The 25,842-nt window shown below is 36.6% G+C and overlaps 4 protein-coding genes across 10 annotated transcripts in view; 3 read left to right on the forward strand and 1 right to left on the reverse strand.

The window, feature by feature from the left end:
- Positions 1–1,120: 1,120 nt before the first annotated feature.
- Positions 1,121–8,713, forward strand: LOC107041981 (short-chain dehydrogenase/reductase family 16C member 6). Of its 3 annotated transcripts, none has more exons than XM_015262825.2 (8): positions 1,121–1,183; positions 2,677–2,960; positions 3,805–3,929; positions 4,018–4,128; positions 4,209–4,370; positions 4,949–5,031; positions 5,100–5,216; positions 8,451–8,713. In XM_015262825.2, the coding sequence occupies exons 2-8, from the start codon at positions 2,723–2,725 to the stop codon at positions 8,644–8,646; spliced, it is 1,032 nt and encodes a 343-aa protein (XP_015118311.1). In that variant the 5' UTR covers positions 1,121–1,183; positions 2,677–2,722; the 3' UTR covers positions 8,647–8,713. The 3 variants fall into 3 exon arrangements, with proteins under 3 accessions (XP_015118311.1, XP_015118318.1, XP_015118325.1); XM_015262832.2 differs by having other exon boundaries at positions 1,127–1,183; positions 2,720–2,960; XM_015262839.2 differs by lacking the exon at positions 1,121–1,183 and adding an exon at positions 2,481–2,565 and having other exon boundaries at positions 2,720–2,960.
- Positions 8,274–12,860, reverse strand: LOC107041974 (chitinase domain-containing protein 1). The gene is made up of 6 exons (XM_015262815.2): positions 12,756–12,860; positions 12,421–12,663; positions 12,154–12,300; positions 10,491–10,936; positions 9,054–9,386; positions 8,274–8,939 (listed from the first exon to the last, which is right to left on the reverse strand). Exons 2-6 carry the CDS (start codon positions 12,532–12,534, stop codon positions 8,801–8,803), a joined length of 1,179 nt encoding a protein of 392 aa, XP_015118301.1. The 5' UTR covers positions 12,535–12,663; positions 12,756–12,860; the 3' UTR covers positions 8,274–8,800.
- On the forward strand, positions 12,834–15,709 carry LOC107041952 (phosphatidylinositide phosphatase SAC1). Of its 2 annotated transcripts, none has more exons than XM_015262789.2 (5): positions 12,834–13,218; positions 13,327–13,418; positions 13,518–13,861; positions 14,202–15,203; positions 15,280–15,709. In XM_015262789.2, the coding sequence occupies exons 1-5, from the start codon at positions 13,181–13,183 to the stop codon at positions 15,556–15,558; spliced, it is 1,755 nt and encodes a 584-aa protein (XP_015118275.1). In that variant the 5' UTR covers positions 12,834–13,180; the 3' UTR covers positions 15,559–15,709. The 2 variants fall into 2 exon arrangements, with proteins under 2 accessions (XP_015118275.1, XP_015118283.1); XM_015262797.2 differs by having other exon boundaries at positions 13,521–13,861.
- Positions 15,710–16,781: 1,072 nt separating this feature from the next.
- Positions 16,782–25,842, forward strand: part of LOC107041916 (apoptosis-resistant E3 ubiquitin protein ligase 1) — a 32,867-nt gene continuing 23,806 nt past the window's right edge. For 2 of the 4 annotated variants that reach the window (XM_015262733.2, XM_015262740.2), the window contains exons 1-2: positions 16,782–16,988; positions 17,190–17,379. In XM_015262733.2, coding sequence (XP_015118219.1) covers positions 17,205–17,379 — 175 coding nt within the window. In that variant the 5' untranslated portion in view covers positions 16,782–16,988; positions 17,190–17,204. Of the gene's footprint in view, positions 16,989–17,189; positions 17,380–20,531; positions 21,245–25,842 lie in introns of those variants that run through there. The other 2 variants (XM_015262745.2, XM_015262752.2) reach the window with 1 other exon arrangement.

Raw genomic sequence — 25,842 nt, forward strand, 5'->3', positions numbered from 1 at the left:
AAATGAGTAACAGTAAAGTTATAAACAATCAAAAACAATGATAAAAACTTGAATAGTTATTCCCTTCTCTATATGCGCACTCGACAGCAGTGTGGAAAGAATGGGCATCAACATTATAAGAAAACTACACTGTTAAAAATTTTCGTCTGAATTTTCCGTGCCAAATACCAGAAATTTTAATCGTGTTTCATTCCCACTGAAATTTCAGAAAATCTTGTCATTAAAAAATCAAATATTTCATTGATTTTCCAATAGAATCATCTAAAAATCAATAAAATACTTGATTTTTCAGTTCAATTATTCCGTGAAAATTCAGAGAAATCAGGAAAATTCAGGGGAAAATTGAAAATTCATGTCATATTGTTTCTGAATATTCATGTTCCATTGAAAATTCAATCAAGTTGTGAAATTTCCATCTCACTCCCACTGAAAACTCATGAATTTCCTTGAATTCTACCTAAAACTTGAAATTTTATTAGCAATTTTCCCCTAAATCCGATTCAATGTCACTCGCATGAGAATTACTATAATATCTTTCATAGGATTTCAAAAAAATTTCTAACAGTGTACTAGTGTACTGGAGATTCAATAATATTTGCTACGATGATATGGGAAACTCTCTTTCCTTCACCCTTTGTAAGATGAATGTCTCTAGTACTGGATTGTTTACCAGTCAATCGGGTAAGCTTTTATGAGCTATGAAACCTGTAAACTTTAGTATTCGACGTGACATCTAACTTTCTATTGTTCAGAAAACTGTTGAAAGGCTACGAAACTTTTCTAAATTTTGTTTCTACCATGATGCTACATGTGACAGTGAGTTTGAATTGAAAGCTCAGGGAAACCTAGAGAAACTCTGTTGTGTTCTCGTATTGCTCTTTAGTCATGTTTCTGCATATCGGTTAAAAATTATTCTCCAAAAGGATATAGACATTAACGCAGGAATAAAAATCTCCTCATTCGACTGTAAAACTTTACGATTTTCTCTCAGTGGGTTATAGCAGATCGAACAAAGAGGCCTAGAGGTTTTACTTGCAGACAAACATAGTCCGTATTATGTGGGAATTTGTGGGGTCGTCGACGAACAACTTCACGAGTTGGTGAAGGCACAGTCGATAGTCAGCGCGCGAACAGTATAGAACTAAGCCGAATAAGAGGAACGACCTTTTTCGAGTGTTTAGAGGTACACCCAAATTTTGCATCTCCTCAATCATTTCCGTTTAATTATTTATCGAGCGTTGGGCCATTAATGCAGGGATGTTGTTGGAGTAACTCCGTATAAGTTGAAAACAAAGTGAAATAAATCAACATTTTTCGATTTTACGATGTGTTTACGATGCAGTGATGTGGTCGATAAACTTCGATCCAACATTGAATGGAAACTTATCGAAACTGTTTTGGAAACTTTTTTGGAGGACAGGAACCAATCTTCACAATTTCATTCATTAACTTCCCGATCTATCGGGTAGTTATAGCAACTTAATTATGTTTTTTTCGGTATTGAATAAACAATATGCAGTTAAATTGACCGAAACGATTTCGATAAATAAACTTCAGATTGATCATCGAATTATCAAATGGAAAGGATTGACATTATTGTTCTTGTGTCTTATAATTTTTTATCGGAAAACTATTTGTGAAGATCGAACAATACAGTGCTAGGCTGTGATGAATTTCGTGCATTTTAGTATTTTCTCATATCTCAAAGATTGAGTAATTTTTCACTAATATAACAATAATGATAATTAATATGACAATGGTGAAAGGAAATAGTTTATTAACTATGCTTAGTGCAATTAGCGTGATTACTTGTCATTGGCACTGATTATCATTATTATTAATAAACAACCGGTATAACATTTTTTAACTAAAAAGATAGTTTTAATAACGTAATTTCCCGCTTTCCCCACATCAAAGTTCGCAAAAACAAATTTCACCCAACAAAATCAAAGTTGTTGACTTCTCATCATTGAATTAACTGATGAAAGACCAAGTGTTCTCCGTAACGGACATTGATTGCAAAAAAAAAAATTATCTTTTCAATGGCTCATTAAACCCGCAAAACCGGTAAATCCCATTCGCCCAAGTGTCATCACCTATGCACGAGTGAGTACTGTTCTCCCAGTATTTACCTTGCGCTGTTAGAGAGAGAACGCTGAACAAGGAATCAGCCCGAGCGTCTGGAAAGCAGTTTCACGGTCGTACCATGCATGGACCAGTTCGAAAGTTCACATAGTAATCATTTCCGTCATTTCCTAACTGCTCTGTATCTTCTGTATTAAAGTACAGTAGAAGAAAGTACGGCATTAATACATTTATTCAAGATTTACAGTGATTGAACTTAGATACCTCACCATGATTACGAAAACAAATTATGATGCTCGCTTTCTCGGAAAATTGCATTATTATTATATGCCTTTCTCCTAACACTCGAATAATACAGTGGAATCATTATTGCAGGGAAATCATTCCCTGGATTCTGTGGAGATAAGCTATAGCTCTGTTAGTTATGAATTTCTCCTCACTATGATTGATATGAGAACAAATGAGTAGAAGACCTTTCTTGTAAGAATTGTTTTCAGCTACAGCAAAGTTCCCTCCATATGCTTCGCCAACCTCACTGCTTAAGTGAATGAGCGATCAATTAATGAGTGAACTTTTGATATTTGATTGCAGTAATTCTATCACATCACTTCTGAAATAAGAATATCTATTGCAGAGGATGGATTTCAAAGAGGTGGTGAATGTAATCTCTGATGTGGTGGTGTTTATGATACTCTCGATAATTTACATAATCGAAGCATTCCTGCGAACTCTGATACCGCGCAAGTATCAGAGGAAAATTATAAAAGGAGAAGTGGCTCTGGTGACTGGAGGAGCTGGCGGAATAGGCAGACTTATTTCCATCAAACTGGCGCAACACGGTGCGCACGTTATTATATGGGATATTAATGAGCGAGGTGGGTACTTAATTGCACTTATTTAATGCGTAGTTACGGGGATATGCATCAATGAGCCGCATCATGACCCATAGAGGTAGAGGTTTTGTTGATGATGCAAGGAAATTTTTTTTTTTCAAACGAAATTTGTAGTTAACATTATCGATAGATTTGGTGAAAGTTTGTTATTCGTACTGTGCATTTTTTTTTCTTCATTCTGGCCATTTAAATTCTTTGAATGCACTTGAGACTCTCAACTGTTGCAAAAGTTGGAGGAACTTTACAATCGCATAGTTCACAATCAATGATCCGATCTCGTTCAGTCGACGACAGATTTATGTTGCAGAGGAAATGTGTTAAGGAGAAACATTTATCTCATTTACATCATATAGCTCTTTTGCTTCCGAGTGGAAGGCTTGTTTTTGATCGATTTTGGTATTTTGGATAAGCGCAATCGGACAAGCAATTTCGGAGATATTCACCTCTTGTGAAGATCTAGTTCATTAAAAGATTGAATATTTTCCTGTAGATACACGGTAGCATGTGGTTACGGCTGTATGCCTGTCCCAAGGATAGGGAATTGCTGCGGATCCATTCGGAAGCTTGTTATCAATGGAATTGGTAGAAATAAAAAAAAGAAAGAGACTAATGACGCAAAAAGTAACGGTCGCATGCCTTCTGTCGTATAAGCTCGAATCCCTTCTTGTTTATTTGCCTACTTTGTGTAAATTCTAGAGCTTTTATGAATATAGCTACACAAGGCCGTGAACTGTAGCTTAGAATGTTCCTGATCTATACAAATCTCATGGGAATCTGTATTTTATCTGTATTAGACAAATGCAATTTTATGACAATTTGGTTTCAGGTATCCAACAAGTGGTTGAGGAGATCAGAGCAATTGGTGGAAAATGCACTGGATATACTTGTGACATCACTGACAGAAAGCAAATTTATCGAGTTGCGAAAACCGTGAAAATTGAAGTTGGAAACGTAAACGGAAATCATCATAAACTACCATTTTTTTCACTTCAAGGGTAGATGAAAATGTTAAAATGAATATGAAACTTGTCTTCTTTAGGTGACAATTGTAGTCAATAATGCGGGTTACGTCTGTGGAAAAACTTTCATGAACATTCCCGATGATGAGATAGAGAAGACTTTCAAAGTTAATATACTCGCACATTACTGGGTACGAATGTTCATATTAAATCAAAGGATGCATAAATAAACAAGTGAATCAAGTCATCGAATCATTTGTTTCTCTTACAGATAAACAAAGCTTTCTTGGAAGAAATGATGAAAGAGAATCAGGGGCACATTGTCACTATTGCTAGTGTCGCTGGACTCATGGGGACTTACAACTGCACAGATTATTCAGCGACGAAATTTGCCGCCATTGGTTACCATGAGAGTTTGTTTACAGAACTCAAAGTAATGATTAATTGAAACGAGGCGATAAAGTTTTTTGCGAAAAGAGACCTCTTTTCTCCAACTATTTCCTTTCGGGAAATATCGGATTTTCTTTTCAACCAGGAAACCCAGGAATTGCTTAGAGTTTTGAGAACAATTTGAGATTTATTGTGTAATCTTTTAGCAGGAGATATTCCAAGATTTTCAGGAGGTTTTGAAATTTCTTAGTAAGTTCTAGAAGTTTTCCTGGTTTCTCACGAAATTTTTCAGGGAACCAGAAATTTTTCTGGAAGGTTCGGAAGAATCAACACTAAAGTTATTTTATTCCTTTAATTATTAGTTACAAGAAATCTCCATAAATTTCTTGAACTTCCTATGCTTCATTTTTTGTATATAATTTAGCGCAATGATGTGTACCTCAAGACCTTACAGAATTCCGAAACTAATTAGTGAAAATCCCATTGAAATCCGTTCAATAATTCTTTTATCAAATGCGGCCGAAGAACGAGCAACTGATTTATTAGATAGGAGATTCATTGTAACTTAATCGCCTTTCTTCATATTGTTACTAAACTGTGTAATGATTTCATGAACAATAGATGCATGGATACGACGGGATCCGGACGACACTCGTATGTCCTTACTTTATCAACACAGGAATGTTTCCTGGAGTTGAACCAAGGTAATTTTGATCGTGAGAGCGCTAGGAATGTTTCCTGATTGATTTCTTAATTTTGCGATTTTTTCAAGATTGATGCCACAACTCGAGCCTGAGTATGTTGCTGAAGAGGTCGTGCAGGGGATATTGACTGATCAAATAAACGTGACGTTGCCGGTCAGTGTCAGATACTTTCTACCTCTCAAGAGGTGAGTTCTCTCCCATATTCCTAAGTAAGATATTTGACGCAGTTAAATAATCAAAATTGAGCTGGGCTGGAGTCGAATCGTAAAGTTCACCCGAGTCTAAACATTTTCTGGTTCTGATGTAATCCAACAATTTTTACCGAAGCCGCGTAAAGCCTCAGGCATAGGAAAAAAAAACAAGAAATAATGTAGAAAATACTACAAGTACAGTGGAATGGTTGATTCAGTGCAATGGAACCTGTTTTTCTACTTCTAAAATCCATATAGTGCTCATAAATTCAATGAGACCTTATGAATTTCTCTTATGCTCCAATTCATGTGACAATAACTTAAGAGAAGTTTTATATAGGTATAGCTATAGTTATAGCATAAGTATATCTATAGCTACGATTACACCTATATTTATGAATACAGTAACTCTAATATCTATACCTATTCTTATCACTATATCCACGTGTAAGTGATATTTATAGCCGTAATTATACCTAAATTAGAAGGGGAAATAGTATATTTTGATACGAGTGAGACAGAATTTCCACGAGTGTGAAGTTGGCGGCCCGAGGCGAAGCCGAATTTTCAGGTCGTGCAATTGCACGACCCTCGGCCCTCGGCTTCGTCTTGGGCTGCCACACTCGTGCAAATTCCCGTCTCATATGTGTCGAACAATAGGGGAGCATGGGGCAAAATGAAACAGTGGGAAAATCTCGTCATCTAAAGGAGATAGGACATTTTTGAAGAGGACCTTTTTTGTAGCTTATAAAATTCTCTACAAAAAAGGTTTCCATGAAAATCGTTCTATCTCCCTTAGATCACAAGCTTTTCTTGCTGTTTCATTTTCCCCCGTGTTTCATTTTGCCCCACCGTCCCCTATGTTTTGACAGCGATATTACGGTCAGCAACTGGCCGAACTGTACCTTTTTCCTTTACGAGTAAACAAAAAGGCACTTTTCAGTACAAAGTGAACGTAGCAGCAGTATCAAATTAGTATATTTCGTAACGAGTGCAAAAAAGTGTTTTTTGGCAAGTGGGAGGTTTATATCACGAGCCGAAGGCGAGTGATATAATCCCAAGAGCTAAAAAACATTTTTTCACGAGTTACGAACAATATTTTTCATCACAATGTGGCGGAAATTGGACCTTTAGGCACGCGGAGCGTGCCGAAAAGTTCACTTTTCGTCACAGCGTGATGAAAAATTTTTTTCGTCATTCCGGCCGTAAGGTAGCGCTTTACGAACGCTACGCGTTTCTAGCTATTGAATTTTTTCATGCGTGGCTGATCTCGCCTTGTGACTCTCGTATTGTCAATATGATGTTCGTTTGCATGTATCATCTTCAAATATTATTTCTCCACTATTGCTGACAATAAACTATTTCTAGATAGATTTCTGATAGTAGGGGTGAACTTATCCAACACCCCCCTTCAACCATCGTTTTCGCCCCTTCGCCCACCGCCCCCTTTACATTCGACCCTTATGATTTCTGATCCTTAAGACTTCTAAGCCTTGAATTGAAAAATGACAAACTAGACCTGTAGAATTTTCAAATGGAAGCGATGAGAGACAAATAGGATTTTCAATAGAATGGCGTAGTGAATGCGTGGGGTTATTCCGTTATTCTAAGTCTTTTTACGTGTCATGATTAAATCTCATTTGATCAATTACTGAACGTTTCATCCTATCCATACTCGATGAAAAGATAATCCTCCCCTATAGTCGATGGAACGTGATTGGAATCGAAAATGTGTTCAAAAATAACCTCCAGTGAGGCGCCAAATTCAATGCAAAAGGCGATTCGATTACGCAACTTTGAATTGGTGATGTCAACTGAAATTTATACAAAGATTTCTACGTTAAACTACCGGTTCAAGGAATTCATCCAAGTTGATGACCTAATACACGACATTGACATTAAAAATGTCGCGAAATGAGTGTGGTTTTTTGCAATCGGTCACATTACCGGTTTCCAGAGTTTGGAACTTCAAACCTAAACCTCCTGGCACGATTAATGAACCCTAGTGAATACCAAATCATCACCGCTTCCCTAGTAAAGTGCCTATACCTATAACATTGAATGTCGTGCCCTAACTCACGCCGCGATGTTTTTGCGCCATGAAATTTCTACTAGGGTTTTATGGTATTGGAAACGTCTGTAACATTTATGGATATTTATTCAAAAGTGCAAGCACGTTGAATTTTTTTGTTGACTGCCAGAGTTATCTCCTTCATGTTCCCCTATAGAACAATCCGTGACCGTGACGCTGGTCCTTTCTCTGCTTTTCACGCTAATGTCTCTCTTCTTGTTTGAAGAACCTCTTATGTTTTACACTCATTCAAAAGCCTATTCAATAAGTTTCGAATTGACACGTAAATCTTTCCATTCTGATCATTTTTCATTGCAGACTAATGGAGTCAAAATCCCAGCATCTCTATTTATAAATAAAGATATCAAAAATTGAGCTGCATCACAAACGTTCCACTTTCTTCCACTCTCCCTTAATTTTCCTCAATCTTTAGAAATGTTGGTTTTCTTAAAAATTGCAGAATTTTTTTCGAAAAGAAAAAAAATCAGTTTTTGCATAATGCATAAACATCCTTTTTTTCGAAACTTGCTTTTCCGAAAGTTACTCAACAGACCATCGTTGCATCTGTTTCAATCATCCTTCAGCCCGATGGCTTGACGCAGTGGGTAAGTTCGTTGCCTCACATGCGAAAGGTTCCGAGTTCAAATCCCGGCCGGATAGAATGGTGCGATCTAACCATTTAAAGTCTTGATCATCATCGCAGTATACCCTAACCGGGTCGAAGCGATGTAAAATAACGATAAAAAAAATCATACTTGAAAAAATTTGATCGACTGGCCTATTGTTCGATAATGAAAATTGTAGATTTGTATTGTATGTTCCTGAGATGTAGTTTTGCATAAGAATTTATACATATACGCGGGTTCATGGTCACAGAGGTTCAAAAATTTCATCGAAGCAAATGGACAAAATTTCCTCAAATTTTTAATAGACATGAAATAATCAATTCATGAAATAATTCTTAAGATATGCATAATCTGATGAAATCAATGTCTGACAAGTACTCAATAATGAGTCCCTTTATACTCCGTTCTATACTAAATGTATTTCATTATTTATAAAACACCACTGAGCAGTTTACTAAATAATTAACAGAGACAACTACATCCATATAGAAATTGTATGTGAGTATCTCCTCGTTTTTCTTTTTATTCTAGTTGGCTTCCTGCTAAAGTTTCATGGGCTCTGATGTACAACCTTTTGAAAGGCCCCCAAACAATGATGATGCTCAACAAACACGAAAATAATAATATAAATGTTGTTAAAAAATTAGATTACGAGGATACAAGGCAAAATCCGTGTTATGAACAATTCACAGAATTTGACCATATGTCATCAGCACCTGCCATGTAAATGACTCTTTCTTTGTAAGACTAATTGTATATTTCGTTTGAATATATCAGTTTATAAGATTTATGTTTAGAAATTGTTTACATCTGTTTTATCAATACAGTTTATTCTCTATTTGTCACTTATTACTTTCATCTGGTGAGGTTGGAGTACTCACTCATAAAAGATCGTAGAAATAATTTAGGCCCTGACCCAGCTCCCAGATTGATAAACCTGTTCCAAGCTCCCTAGCGAGGTCAATTCGTTGCTGTAGGGAGTATAAAGTGGGGTAGAAAATAAATCCACTTCCTGGAGTTCTGAAACAATTGGGAAATGAACAAAAATGATTGAATAATTTTCGATTTTTACTTTCATAACCATTCTGTTCTTAAATTTTCTGAGGAACGAAAAACTTTCAAAAAGAGTCTTACTTTGCTTCAAAGAAGTGCTCTTTACTCCTATCATCCCACTGGATTTTTCCCTTATAAGATTCAAGGATTTTCAGGTACTGAGAACCAAGAATAGGTCCCCCACCTTCTGGCGTATAATTATTTCCATAGAAATTCAATCCCATGAGAATCTGTGATCTCTTAGGATCGTCATCATCAGGGACTAATTTTTCTACGCACTCTCTGACCCACTCCAGAGGAGCATTGGGTCCGGGACGTTGAACGTTTGAGAAGTCATATGTCATCAAGGAAAAATAGTCAACATGAGGCGCTAGTTCCTCGAAGTACGCTTGAGAAAATATTTGAGCTTCCGGACTGCAACAAAAATTCCCAGCATTACCTCAAAATGAAGGATTTTTTTTAACGAATGATCATAGTAGTTAATGGATGAAGAACGAACAGGTAAGTTGAATAAAAGTCTACAGACTATTCAGTGAGTACCTTCGGCAGGAAGAGACAGAGAAACATGAATGTAGAAAATTTAACACTCCGTTGATTCGTGCAAAAGTTACGAACGCCGTTGATCGCGCCGTAAGCGCCGTGCCGCACCAGCATAAATCGACATAATTATAAATTTGAAAGATCTAGGAAAAGTATGAAAATAAATCAAGAGTGATCTAGATCGTACATTTGAAGAAGTGAGATTTTATTAGGTTCAGTGTTACCCTTAATTATATATTCAAGCTCAAAGTAATACACGGTACACAGCTCGGAGTTTCGGCATAAAAATTTGGAAATCTAACTACTTATGATATTTTTGGCTGATATTGTCATTGATAGGGCTTCTGGACACTTCAAAATGAGATGTCAAATTTTGTCAAATTTTTCGGAGGCTTTACTGTAGTCTTATTTAAAAAATCGGAAAAAGTGCAGCGCTCCGCTCATAGCGCGACTAACGGAGTTAGTAATAATATACGCAAAAGGGAATTTCACATTTTCTTCCAAACCTAGGGTGAACAGACCAATTGCTAGACGTTTAAGGAAAATTCGAGTTTCGTGGTAGGATCGAAAATAAAAGAATTACCTAAACGGGGACATGATGGCTTCAATACCTTCAAGAATATTGTAATTAGCAGAACGAAATTATTTGAAGTGAGAATAACAAAACAAAGAATAGCTAAATTAAGAAATAGTTGAATGCAGCCGAAACCCCTAATTTCTGGACGACTGGGCCATATTTTTTTTAATTTATTAAATGTCGATCAATAGACAAAATAATTGATCACATGATTATTCACGACTAATATTATTGAAAGGTGGAATAATCAGTACAATTTTCATTTTATTTATGGAATGTTTTATTTATGCAAGTTGAAATCGTCCAGAAATTAACCCCCGTCCAGAAATTGACCTGTCTACCCTACTCTTATTCTTCACCAATTTACTACAGCATCATCCAGAAAAAGGAAAAAGGGGTACCCTCGTGCCGGTGGAATCGCCACAATCACTTCCAAATTTTTGCTCTTGAGTCTTTTACCCAGAGACTTTATTAAATTAACTACAACTTTAGTTTTGACTCCTGTGAAAACGAACTGGTTCCAAATCTCTAATACGTATCCTTGAAATTGGAATGCTTTAGCTGTCTCGGAAAGTACAGACACTAGCTGAGTTTTCCTCTGATTGTCGTTGTTAAGTGTTGATATCTCCTCAGGGGTCCACTCTTCGAATAAAACCCTTGGTAAAATTCTTACAGTGTGATTTCCATCATTCAAAGCTCTGATTTCTTTCAACCATTTTTTCTGAACATCGTGAGTCGCCACTTGGAATTTTTTAACATTGCCTCGAGGTAGACTTAACCAGACAGGCGAGACTGATGTCAATTTTCCGTGGAATGTTTTTGCTAATTCTGCACCCTCTGCGTTCCACTACGATTATCAATTATTTGTAATTAAGTGGTAAAGTAGAGAAAGTCAATTAAACTTCAGGAGAGGTGTGTTCGGTCAATATCTTCGAATCGAACAGGCAAATTTTCAGATTGCACCTCTATTGATCACAGGACAATAAAAAGCTTAAAATTTAGTATTAAAAAGCCACTTATTTGAAGTGAAAAGAGGCCTCAAATGAAGAATTTTTATTTTTGCTTCCGAATGGAAGCATTGTAATCGTTCTAATTTAAGATTTGAATTGTTTGTGTTATATTGACCCATTATGATCCAAAAAGTCCGAAAATTGAATTTTTAGACCGTGCCCATACGTATGTGTGTAATTTAATTCATCGATTAGTTTCTTTAATTGTTGAATTTTTTCGACAATCGGTTGTCCCACGATAACTAAAAAAATCATAGAGAACTGTAAATTTCAGTTCCATTTTTCCCTGAAAATAAATAGAGAACCAGGAAATTCCGGTAAATATATTCTGGAATTTTCAGGGCAATGACACTGAATGCGATTTAGGGGAGGAAAAATCATGAAATTCCAGATTTTACTGACAATTCTATGTAATTTGGCACTGAATATTCATATTAGGTTGGAAATTCAGATAAATTAAGGAATGCTCGTCTTTATGCTGCTTAAAATTCTGGGATTTTACTGAATTTTCAGTGAAACCTGAAATTTCATGGACAGTTGTCTAATAATTGTCAGAATGGTGATACTGAATGCGATGTAGGGGAAAAAAAATCATGAAATTCCAGATTTTACTGACAATTCTATGTAATTTGGCACTGAATATTCATATTAGGTTGGAAATTCAGATAAATTAAGGAATGCTCGTCTTTATGCTGCTTAAAATTCTGGGATTTTACTGAATTTTCAGTGAAACCTGAAATTTCATGATTTTTTTTCCCCTACATCGCATTCAGTATCACCATTCTGACAATTATTAGACAACTGTCCATGAAATTTCGAATTTCCACGAATTTTTTTTTCGAAGTATTAAGTAAAAATTGCCGAGCACTAGTAAGTCTTCTAATTCGTAGGAAAAATCTACTTCCAATAAGTGAACATTCCTAATATTTCGAGGATTTTTTGCTCCATTAGTTTCAGTATGATAAAGTTCTAACCTTCAGAGATTTTTACTGGAAACTAAAAATTTTTTTTCATGCACTAAGAATCAACTTTTGGTTCCTCTGAGGATAATTACCGGTGTTATGTACCCCAACACTTCACCATTGAATTGTCTCAGCTTAGTATCCTTGTAATAAAGTCCAGACTCACGTAAGATATCAATGGGTTTCGGCTCTTGGACCACAAGACCTCGATTAAAGACATTTTGATCCACTGGACCTTTCTAATCCCCCATGAAATAATTCAAATCATTTCATAATACAAACAATATCTGCGATTGAATTTCAATTTCATCTCAGAACGTCAAATACCATCTGTTAGAAATCGATCAATGAAACAATACCTTACTTTCCACTTTCCCCTTGTCTCGTCTGTGTTTGTCCGTTGGCGGAGATAATGTGCAGGTTGCTGTACTCACCAACAGCCACAGGCTAATTTTCAATATCCATTCGTTCATAATTTCATTAATAAAAATTCAATAATAAACACCGGTACTATAAGTACTACACTTGTTGTTGCTTTATTTTATCAGTGCCTTGCTGTCAGCCGGTGGCGCACTCCTGTTTCCATGTAACTGCAATTTAACCTAGAAAATTGATTTTTCAGTTTTTTTTAAATATCTAATTAAATTTTTCTACTTAATTTCCAAGATATCCATCTTCAAATTATTTTTATTACGTTTTCTATCCAATTTCTGACGTTTAAATTGTCAACCTGGACTTTTGATCGCTTTGAAAATACGCCTTGAATGCCAGGTGTCAAAAAAAGTGTCATATTTTCCTCTCAGTTGGAAGAGATCTCCTTCCTACACAAGGACGTTTTGTCAATGACCACAGACAGCATGACAAATTACGTTTTTCTCTGCCAATGTAGTCATCGAAAATAGTAATAATGAGTAATTAAAAAAATACTACGACGAAGTTGCACAACAGTCCGTGAATCGTTTATTTATTCACATGACTCGGGGTCAATTTTAACCACTTGGTGTTGCGTTTTTTAAATGTCATCAGGGATCAATTTTGGATTAAATTAATTAGTGCAATATAGTTCATATTTATCGTTAATCGATTAATTCATTGATCAATTGAAATTAACATTCCACGATGGCTGGGAATACTGATGTGTACGATGATTTGTATCTGTAAGTAATCGAATCTAAATTTTTAATGTAATTTTGTTTTGGAAATTCATTCACTTCCATGGAAATATATAAAACTGTTCATTGATTTGAAATATTCACTGCATTCAGGTACACAACAAACGAAAAATTTTATGTCGAAGCAGTAGGCACAAAAGTGTTGCTGACAGTAGACAGATTGAATCAACATATCTTTACTCAAGGTAAATCTAAAATGATTGAATTATCGATTGAAGAAAGGCAAATCATGGAGTGAAATCGATTGAGATAATAATTGTGCATTTGTTTTCATACATTGGGAGCAGTTGGAACAGCTAGTCAAATTCCCCAAACAGCGAGTAGGCGCAAGATATGGGGGATAGTAGGAACGATTCGCCTGCTAGCTTGCAGATACTTCATAGTCATCACTGATGCCGAGCAAATTGGTACCATCGCTGGCCAGCAGGTCTTCAAGGCGATCACTACTGAAGTTATACCCTATTCCAGATCAGATTTGCATTTGAGTGAAAAACAAATTCAGAATAATACGACCTACGTGGAGATGATCAAGACTGTCTTGAATACACCGTATTTTTACTTCAGTTATACGTATGATCTTAGTCACTCAATGCAGAGGCTGCATAATACGCCACCGGAATTTCTTCAGGTACGATCTGGAAGGAATTGAATCAATTATTGCAGTAGGAAATAACATAAATTTGGAAAATTACAAAAAAAAGTTCTAGTTTCTCTTAAATAGAAATTTTCCTTGCCCAAAAAATCCAGTAAATAAGTGGAATATTCACTTATATTCAGAATATTTTCTCTCAAAATCAGTGCAAATATTCGAATTCTCAGTAATTTTCATTAAAATTTTCATTTAAAGCCTGTAGTCATGGTATTAAGGTCATTTCAAGTAAATTTCGTTGGGAGTTCAACTATAGAAATATACTCAGAAAGTTGGTAGTGGAATTGTGCCAATATCTTATTTTCTCCTAATTTCTCAGATGCCGCTTCACGAACGTGCAGACTCTCGCTTCATTTGGAACGCTTACCTCCTCGAGGACCTATCATCCCGCCCAGAACACTCGAAATTCTGTTTGCCAATAATTCACGGATTTATATCCCTAAACAGCGTTGTAGTGAACGGTATATCCTTCAATTGGGGAATAATATCTCGTCGCAGTGTCCATCGAGCGGGCACTCGGCTCTTCTCCCGTGGAATAGATGCCAATGGTAATGTCTCGAACTACGTAGAAACAGAACAAATAATTGAAGTAAATGGAGATCGTAGTTCCTTCGTCCAAACCCGAGGTTCAATTCCTCTGTTCTGGCAGCAGGCGCCCAATCTAAAGTACAAACCAAAACCTCAGCTGAGCTCCCACGAAAACCACCAGGTAGCTGCCTCCAGACACCTCGATACCCAGATCTTTCATTATGGAAAACAAATCCTCGTAAATTTGATAGACCATCACGGAGCTGAGGATGTTCTTGAGAAAGCCTTCAGGGACATTGTGGCGAGAATAGCTAATCAAAATGTGAGGTACGAGGCATTTGATTTTCATGCTGAGTGCAGACACATGAGGTGGGACCGACTCAACATTCTGATGGACAGATTAGCACACGATCAAGAGCAAATGGGGTATTTCCTCCTGTCCAGGGACGGAGCTTTGCTCTCGGTGCAGGATGGAGTGTTTAGGACAAATTGCATTGATTGTCTCGACAGGACAAACGTTGTGCAAAGCATGTTGGCTAAAAGAGCGTTGGCTGATGCCCTCGGGAAGATGGGGATTCTGAGGAGGCTGGAGGACCATCCGAGTTTCGAACAACTGTTCAAACACGTCTGGGCAGACAACGCTGATATCATTAGTACTCAGTATTCAGGTACTGGAGCTCTGAAAACTGATTTTACGAGGACTGGAAAGAGGACTAAGATTGGAGCACTGAGGGATGGGATTAACTCGATGACGAGATATTATAAGAACAATTTTGCTGATGGATATCGTCAGGTAACTACCATCTTTGTTGATAACAAATAGTTGAAGTTGAAACAAATAATTAATAAATTTTATTTGAATGCTCCAGGATGCCATCGATTTATTCCTGGGAAGATACATCATACAAGATGGTGAATGCATGACTCTAAAATGTCCATTGGAATTTGAAAGGAATTGGCGATATGCTACATTTCCTCTGGTTCTTCTGATAGCATCTTCAATGCTCATTGCCCACATCATACTGCCATCCAATTATACCACAGACGTTCTCCTCTACATGCTCTTCTGGGGCGCCATGGTGGCAGGCACATTCGCAACAATTATCCATCATGGTAAACAGTATGTCGATAAACCAAAATTGTTATAGTCATCAATGCTTTCTCTATCCTGATTATTATTGTGACAAAGATTTCATTAATTACAATGAGTTCAATTGGAACGGTATTTGAAGGGTATTCATGTATGCGTTTGTTGAATTTGACAGACGGTGTAGAATAAATAAAATGTATTTAAATTTAGTATGAATGGGGTGTTTTTTTATTCCAATACTCAGAATTACATGTAAATCAGAGGCAGACAACAGAAAATGAATTCCCATATTTCATGTTGAATATTTTGAAAGTGATGCTGCTACAGTAGACAAAAAATCATTCAACAGTGAGTCAGCTGAAAGTATTAAGGCTAGAACATGCACATTTCGGGCCTTTTTTATGTATAAATTCACAAATCTTTTCATGTTGAACATCTTAACTTGAAATTGTTTTTTTATCATTTCTGAAGTTGGTAGATCGTTAGGGAAATGTTACAATATCACGTACGAGGAAATCTAATAGAGAAGCATTCACTAAAATGCTATTCATCTTCTATTGGTTTTTCGCTGATTTTATTTAAAAATCTCACTTTTTTTCAACAAAAATTTTCGGAAGGGAATATTATATAGAAAAAAATCAATAGATTTCAATCTTTCTGTGCTACTTATTCGATTGAGATTGTTTTTATAAGAACTCTTTCTTTGCTGGATTTTTCCAATGGAAGAAAAAAATGCAGTGAAAAAAACTTGAAAAATTCTTATCGAAGAATTTCTATAGAAAATATGTTCACAGAATAAATTAAGGTTTAATCCTCTAGAAGTGCCTCTTAATAAATAAAGTGATAAATTAATAGAAATCCATCGAGTTATTTTATTCCATATCCCAATACGGATGATTCTGAGTCATCTGAGACTAATTTTTTAAGACAATTTTTTTAACTTTTTCAGGAGATTAGGAAATTTTTTGAAAATTTGTAACAAAAGGTCGTATAGACACATTTTCAGGAAACAGTAAATCTTTGGGTTTCAAGTGATTCTGAGTCATAGCTAAGTAGAGAATTTCTCACGTTTTCAAAGAGGCACCAAACGGATAGAGTTGCGTTCTTGCGTTAGTCGTCGCTTTCTTTCTCTGTCGAACACACAGACTTTATCCAATATTCCCCCACTCTGCAATCCACTCCCGTATCTATTCGACGAAGAGAGAAAGCGGCGACAAACGGCGGTCCTTTTCTCTTTCCTGCCGCCCGCACCACTCACTCCTGCAGTCTACAGTCTCATACGTCTATGGATAACCTCCGCAAATTCCCCTACTCCCGAATGACGTCTCCCTCACTGACATCGGATTTTTTACCGCTATGCAAAACCGGGCTTTGTTGAACGTAAAGTGTATTTTCTATCGTATCACCCGGTCATGCAGTTGAAATGAATAAAATTAAACCCAAGTAATTCCAAATTATCGCAGTCTTCCGTAAACTACCAAAAATGTGGTAAGAATCAACTTGTCAGATATATTTACCTTTGCATTATTTGTTTACAAACACATTGAGGATAACCTCGAAACCCTTGACATTTCGGAGCCAGATGAATAAAGAACAATTAGAATCGCGGAATCATCGATGAACGAATGAAAACCTTCAATTCATGAACGATTTCAAATGAGTGATGAATTTTTTCAAATAAAATTTTAGATATAAATCTATGCAATGGCAAGATGGTCGACAGTACTGTCAGGGGTATTTCTAGCCCTATCCATGGTTTTATCCCTTGGAAAATTGTTAATGCTGGCTGCTAATGGCAAAAATGGAGAACTCACCGAGGCTGACCAGTGGCTCGCCGAAATTGGCCTCTCCCAATACATTCCATTGTTCCAAAAAATGGGTGAGTAATAACAAATTATCAGAGTTGATCCGGTCAAAATACGCAAACAATAAAGATCTGCGAGATTGAATTTGTCTTGTATTCTCATTTGGGCGGTAGCAACGATATGTCATCGTAAAAAACCTATGGCCACGAAATAGAGTCATCCGCTGGCATTTATACACTCACAGGCGTTTTGGCCGTGCTCCAGCTCTTATTTCACAGGCCATAAACCTAACTGTCTATAACGTATCATCAATTACGATTGCATAGCGTGGAAATAGATATATTTCAAGTGTAGATTAATCGGTATTCGGGACATCGTTGGATGAACGAAAAAATTTTCATTAAAAATTCAAACATTACATAGTTGAATAATCGACGATAATTTATATAAATGAGTTCGTTCTGCTCCGTTCTTTTGTGAATTAATTAAAATCCACTGGAAAATTGCGCGGAATCGATGGCTATCACATTTAATGAAATTCGTCTGTAATCAAATTCATTACATTTGGACGCAAAGTTTTGTTGAATGTATGAAAGCCAAGTAGATTAACCAATCTACATGAATATGAATTGAATGATATTTTCTGTCCCAGATTTTTTTCGCAACTCTAGTGAATTTAATTTGTTCAGCTCGATTTGCATGATATTAAAAAAATTCGGGTTAAAGGATAAAAGATATAGCGGTGATAAAATTTTGCGCTTGCGCGCAAACACCAATATCCGGGTGTCGTTATTGGCTGGACGTGTGCAGCATCCCTTCCTCCTTTTTTCCGATGTCCACTTTGCATTTTGCAACTGAAATTCGATTGTTAAAAATATGCATTGGCATATTCTATGTTATTTCATGTCTATTCAATGAATAATTTAGTATGGGAATTGTTTGGAAAGCGTTAGAGGTGGATTGAGTGATGCTTCAGAGAATGTAAACCATTGGCCAATAAAGGTGGTTACTGAGAGCCTATGTAGATGACCCTCGAAACCCGGATAATGTATACACGATGAGCACTCATTCAACTTCTATCTTACTCTGCTCCCGTGTTTCTCTAGGTTGAAAGTGCTGAAGAAAATAAAGACAGCAATTTCCCTTTTCATCCTTTGTGTACCAGCGTCATTGTGCACTTCTTTTCGTCCTGTTAATTGGCACCAAGTGGCCTCTTTGTTTTGGTAAAAAGGGAAAGACAGTAATACGGTGTACTACAACTTCTTACTAAGACGATAGTCGATTTTCATTTTTTTAACGCTTATTTATATGTTTTTTGAGTGATTGGCGACTGGTCTTTATTGGATATCTTTTTTCTGTCATTCGCTAGCGCAAAGTCTGATTTTAAATTGTTTTAATTAAAAATGGGGGAGGGGCTGATTAAGCTTTGCAGATCTTTCAAGCAAATTATCTGCATTTTAGATAATTTTTTTCATATCTTCGAGCCGAAATTTGAGGAAAAAAACGGCTGTAACACTGTTCAATTATATAAAATTCTCGAAACCGCTCGGCTGAGGTGTAATCAGGTCAACTGACAGATCAGATCGATTGATAACAGTCTGAAAAATATTCATAGATCGGCATCAATCATTACTTTAGTAACATTATGAGAAGTTGCATCTTACAATAATCAAGTTTTTACTCATCTTTATTGAAATTAAACAAATAATATAATAATTGATAATTTAAATTTGTCAATTATTGGTTGATAAAATAATTCGGAATTTGAATATTTAAATTGATGGTTAATATTCAAACTGATGATTAATTTAATAATCAAAAAATTGGTGAGTAATAATAGTGGATTACACGGCACATCAATTCAGTATAATCATTTCCAACTGACCTCATTAAAACTAAGGCAAGTTGTTTTCAACTATTTCTGCACTGCCTAAAGCCCTTAAAATCGATTTTCTCTAAAATCCATGCAACTGCCGGAACACATGGAGAAATCATCAAAATAGTGATAAAACGTTATAGGCCGATTTTTCACATTCTGTTTAACGGAAAATCATTTGAATAAAGAGTAATATCAAGAGAAAACAGGCGAAATTTCCTCCTGGAATCATCTATTACGGAAAGAAATGTGCAGTTTCCACAAATTCAAAATACCACGCATTACACTTCCCAATGCCTTATGTAAATGACTTTGGAGTTGGAAAAAATATAAATATAATGCTCCACTAGGTGTGAGTGTTTTTAAACCAAGAAGTTCTCACTTCCTCGTGAAGTGTTCATGCTGAAGTCATGAATATTTCATCGACTTCGTACATGGCTTGACTTATTCTACAGAATTTTAGTCCCAAGGAATACATCCTCAAGAGATGATATATCTGCCTCAAGACATAGTTTATGTCTTGTAATATTCCATAGTTTTGTAATATTAGGTAAGTTTTTCTATCACTGTGCAAAATATAAATAACAAAATCAAAGGACGCGGAATGAAAAATTTTCTCCCACAAATTCAAAGTTCAACGCATTACCCTTCCCGCTGCCCTATGGAAATGATTTTGAAGTTGAAAAAACTATGCAGTCAGTTTTGCACTTATCTCCTCTTAATGAATCGATGGCTCCATTATTCACTCCACAATTACGCATAATTAAACCGCGTCTCAACTACCTTGCCACCTATCCCAGATTGATTTACACTGGCAATAACACTGGGAGTGCCCCATAAATAGAAGCACTGGATAAGACCCCAATGCGTGCAAAGCAGCATCGAATCAATACCATGATTATAATCAGAATTAACAATTTTCCTGTACTCATAAAGAAAGGACATAAAATGTTGCCATAGCAACGTAAACTGTAGAGTATTTTGGGTGAAGATAAATTTCTGATATTTGCAAAAATTCAGGACGACGAAGTGGGCGAGGAAGACTCTTATGAGATAAGAAATGGGTGGCTGGAGGGGTATGGGCATTTCAACCCAAGTGGAACAGATACACGACACGTGAGGGCACATTTCCACGCGGAGCATCGTGTCTGCTGGTCGACTGGATGGTTGTTGATGTGGTGGTGGGTGTTATCGGAGAGAGTATACACTGTATGTAGGTGAAGAGCGTGGGGGCCGGGGGGAGGGGGTCGTAAGGGGCTTTGGTGGGGTTGGCAGCGGCGTTTTTGGGTGGTAGGAGGCAAGGGTTGGTCTCTCCGTGTAATCGTATTGTACGCAGTCGACTGGCGTGACTCAACACGGCCGGATCGTCGCGCATACCCTGATCCCCTCTTTTTTCGAATTTTTATTCGGCCTCTGTTAAAGGATTTATCTTATTTTCCAATAATTCGCCATTAATTTACGTCGCAAAAAGTTGTTCATTTATTTCGTCAGGCTGAAAAATTTGTCATATTTTTTTTCAAGAGACGTGGGGGGGTATAATGCAAGGGCCCAGAGGGCGAATCCGTGACTGCACGGTCAGGCACGATTTTAACCGCTCGGTTAAAGCCCACGGAAACGTGAAAATCCCCACCACCACGGAACTCTGACATAATCCTTCGGGTTTTCGCCAAGATTATTAATGATTCCGCTGTTATTATCAATTATTAATCGTTGAATTAAAGTTGATCGGTTTTTTACTAAATTAAGAACAGAGGCCTTGCTAGATACTTTCGGAGTTCAAACAATATGTAAATTGTAAAATTGTAGTATAAAGTTTTACGCGCGTAATGCAGTGCATGGAAACCTCTTTGTGCCTGCGGAGATTACGGTTCAGTTAATTGTCTTGGGTCCTTTGCGTTCTTTTTCCGGTTTTTTTTAGTTTTGGTGAGGACGCGTTGTTTCATTGCGAAGCGTTTGAATTTTTAAGGAGATTCCTGTCAACCCTCCGCTTACTTGATTACCCGGTTTTTGCGGCCTCACGGGGTTTGAGAGGGTAGCCTCGAGAAGTCTACTCTGTGATGAAGGTAACATCATCGTAGTATTAACTATTTCAATTAGAGGAAATAAAATATCTTCAAGATGACAGTTTAAAAAAAAGATTCTTTCAATCATGATGTAGACATTAATTTTAATTGCAGTGATTGGATCGGTCCATAAATAGCAATTTTTGTCAGAAGGCCGAAAAAAAATTTTCTGACGAGTGTGAGGGTTGCAGACCGAGGCGACGCCGAGTAATGCCATTACACGAGTCAGAAAAGTTGTTTTCGGCCGAATGACGAACATAATTTTTCTTTACAATGTCCGTAGACGTATTACGGACAGTGTGATGAAATACATTGTTCATATTATCATGATTCATGAGATTTAATTTAGCATTTACTCTGAGTGAAAGAGCGATCTAACACAAAGGCATTTGATCAATTCATCGAATTCATTCAATAAGTTTCAAACAAGAAGTCGATGCTCTTCGCACCGTTCAATACTGTGTTGAAGGAAAAATTAATATTTTTTGGAACGCGATGATATTCGGGAAACCACGAGGAAAGTGAAATAAAAAGTTGATAAAAATAAAAAGTAAATAATTCCTTAAAGAGATAATTTCCTTAAGGAATAAGGAATAAAGAAATTTCTTCGAATTCATTGCAATTGAGGGCAAGTGATGGTCATATCATTGAGAGAAAAAACATTTTCGGAAGGATTTGTGGGGTTGTGGCAATCCAAACGTTTTTTGGCGGGTGATCTTTTTATCGCAAGGACTGTCGATTTCGAGAGGAGCATAACTGAGTTGGCGTCAAGTCCATGCATTCTTAACACCCTCGCGAATCATCCTCAGTGGCATGAGCGACGGTTAAAAAAATTATTATTTTTGACGTCAGAACAAGGATTTGGATCCAAGCAACTTTTGACCGATCTTTGACGTGGTGATAAATTGGGGAAGGGAAGAGAGACGAAAGTTGTGAGAGAGTTCTCCTGTGATATAATTGTTCGAGATGGAAATTCGGGGAAAACATTGTTTTCTTTCCAATGTTTTGTTTTTGACAATCAGTAAAAGCGTATTATTCTATTACAACGTTACAGGAGATTTCTGTGATGCGCGATTATGCATTACGACAAACCTGAACGAGTTGTTCACGAGATTGTTCGTTCTTGTCATAAAAACCTCCGCGCCAATCCCTGACCTATTCTTGTCCCAACCGAGAATAAGCTTGTGGCAAGATTTTTTTCGCTTCTAGAAAATCGTTTTTTTCTCTCAGTGATGTCATAAATATTTGAACGTTTCCTTTTGCATGACTGCGGTATTCAAAGAGAGGAAAAAAATAGTTTCCCGAAATATATCTGTAATTTTTAGGAATTGATGCTTTATTTTTATATATCTATCTCTAATTTCTACGGATTTTGAACATTAACTAGAATTACCCTAGAATTAACTCCAGGGATTCAATGACTGAAGTTAAGGGCAAAAACTCCTAAGATTGAGAGTTATATCACTAGAAATCAGTGATTAAATGACTTGTCTTTAGGATCTCTACTCGTTAAATTTTAGAGTGCCATTAATCCGTGACAAATAAAACTCTTTTCTCTCTGTGCATTCAGTACGAAAGTCTTCAACTCATCATCTACTGGGTCAGAGTTTTTTGTATTTTTAGTCAGTTTCTCATCTCCGTATTCAAGAAAAACGATTTTTTGAATCTAGAAATTCTCTCCTCATCGTGAAGTGTTCATGTTCACGTCATGAATATTTCACCGAATTCGTACATGCCATGACTTACTCTACAGAATTTTGGTCTCAAGCAATCCGTCCTCAAGAGATGAGATACTTGGCTCAAGAAATTGGTTTTGTGACATTGAAACAGTTTTGCATCTGCATAAAAATTGAACATCTGTCATGAGAAATAAAGATTTTAGCAGAAAATGACACGTGTGCTTTTCCAAAGCTGAGGATATTTTTCATTGAAATCGCCGTTTGAAAATTTCGGAATGTACCTAAAAGAAAAGGTTGCGGAATGAAATGTTTTGTATGTGAACAGAAATTGAACATCTGTCATGAGAAATGAAGATTTTTTCGTGCTGACTTTCACTTTTCCTCGTCCGGGGATTGGAATTGGCCCTCCCCAAACTCGTAAAAGTGAAAATCATTACGGAAATATATCGTTCACGGCTAGTGCCATGGGGTTTTTGACTCGCGTGGAGTTGGCGTCTGAGCCGAAGGCAAGGACTGGCCAACCACCCGAGTAAAAAATCCCATGGCACTCGCCCTAAAATATACTATTAGCAGAAAATGACACGTGTACTTTGTCAAAACTGAGGATATTTTTCATTGAAATCCCCGCTTCAAAAGTTCCACTGAACGCAAATTCCTCATTACTGAGTTAATCCTCCAATCAATATGATAAATTGCAATAAATTCTAAAGCGAATTCGATGGAATCAATGACAAATTGTTATTAATGTGAATTCAGGACATCTGCTGTCTTCCGGACGCAATAAACCAAAAGTTGAATAGTCCCTATCTATTTTCCTTCGCTAGCTACATGTTTATTTGTCTCACCCATTCCATCATTGTCCAATTTCCAAAATCCACTCACAGAGAAGTTAGAGATCAAGGCCTTAATATACGTCATATAGTTCTCGATCTTCGAGCTGTTGGGGTAAAGTTCTGCCGGATGATGCGATCGCGATCAAAACTTCACCGATGAAAACTTTTCGAGGTAAAGTAATGCTCTCCGCTTGTAAGTTCAACTATACATATATGCCAGTGGTTGTGTACACGCTCTCACTTCGAGTCTGGCTTATTCCCCCTGCATTGCGGATATCCGTCGGAATGTTTTGCATTTAATGGACGAATACGATATATTTTATTGCCAAAATATATTTCACGAGCGTGTGACCATTCGCAATTGGTGAATTACTTTGCTCGATTGTGTTTTTTCCTCCGTTTTAACGCATGTGATGACACCTATCAATCTTTCAAATTTCAATTTATTTTAATTAAATGATACACGTATGCATTATTGCGAGCAGAGCTGATTAACATGCAGCTGCAAACGCAATTCGATTGATGCTCCCTTTGCGAAAATCGATCGCGATAAAAGCAAATGCACAATGGCCTAGAATTCATCGACTCCCGTGGAGTTCACAGCTCCGACCTTTGTACACAATATTTCAAAACATTTTCAGTAGCCTTCTGAGGGTAGTCATTCGATGAGAATGAATAAATAAAGGGGTATTTGATGGAATTTTGATGCCTGAATTTTTGCTATTTTTGTTTTTCGTTGTTGCCGTGTACGACATTGAATCAATATTTTGTTTTGGTAGGGACATTGTAGAACTATCGTAGTTTTTTGTAAACAATTTGTAACGCGGATGAAAATATTGGAGAATTCCTGGAAAATGGTTTTTGAGAGATAAAATAAACGCATTGTTTTTCTACGTTTTACTTTCTATAAAATTGTGTCCCACACGGAGAAATATATATTTTCAGAAATTTATAAAATTGATTCATATGATGTATATTTTTCCATGGGGTCTAATAGATCCAATTGCATGGCCTCTATTATGGGGGGATTGCTCTGGGGGATTTGCTTTCTCTTCTCGGAGATCCACTAGGGATATTTGGATACCGGGGGGATTGATAGTGTAGCCCGAGGGATTTGCATTGTTACTATTATTGTTAAGAATGCATTTTGATGTGAAGTTGTGTTCACTAATTAGGGAGAAAGGTTTATTTATTTGACCAGGTTGAATTTGTATCCACATCGAGAGTGGGGTATTTGTTAGGTCTGTCATGAGCGCATGATTTTTTACATTATTTTTAATGGCTGACGATTTTTTATTTCAGCGTTTGGGATCATAGATTCATAATTTTTCCGTTTAATTTGTGAGTTCTCACATAATTTAGGTGAAGTTTTATAACAAAAATGCAGCTTTCTCCTCTCGGAGATACAATAGGGATATTGAGATACCGAGGGGGGGGGGGATTGATAGTACAGCCCGAGGGATTTACATTATTACTATTGCTGTCTACAATGCATTTTGATGTGGAGTTGTGCTCGCTAATTGGGGAGAACTGCTTATTCATTTGACCAGGTTGAATTTGTATTCACGTTGACAGTGGGGTAAAAATCATGAAGGAATCTAGCGCTTTACGTCGGTTTACGACACCAATTTGTGACGACATTATTGCCCTGATAGATAACGAGCTCATCCAGGAACGGTATTTTATTGTTCACGTTTACTTGATGGGCGATTTTCGTCTCAATTTTTTTCTAAAAAGATGGGTAGGGTAAACAGGTCAATTTCTGAACGGGGGTTAGTTTCTGGACGATTTCAACTTGCATTGAATATTCCATAAATAAACCGAAACTTGTACTGATTATTTTATCTTTCAATAATATTACTCAGCTATAAACATGTGATATATTATTTTTTCTATTGATCAACATTTAATAAATAAAAAAATATTGCCCAGTCGTCCAGCAATTAGGAGTTTCGGCTGCATTCAACTATTTCTTAATTCAATTATTCTTTGTTTTGTTATTTTCACTTCAAATGATTTTCTTCTGCTAATTAAAACATTCTTGAAGGTATACAAGTCATCATATCCCCATTTAGGTGATTCTTTT

Source organism: Diachasma alloeum, unplaced genomic scaffold (genome assembly GCF_001412515.2).
Source record: "Diachasma alloeum isolate Michigan unplaced genomic scaffold, Dall2.0 Dall_scaffold_00179, whole genome shotgun sequence".
Classification (NCBI taxonomy): Eukaryota; Metazoa; Arthropoda; class Insecta; order Hymenoptera; family Braconidae; genus Diachasma; species Diachasma alloeum.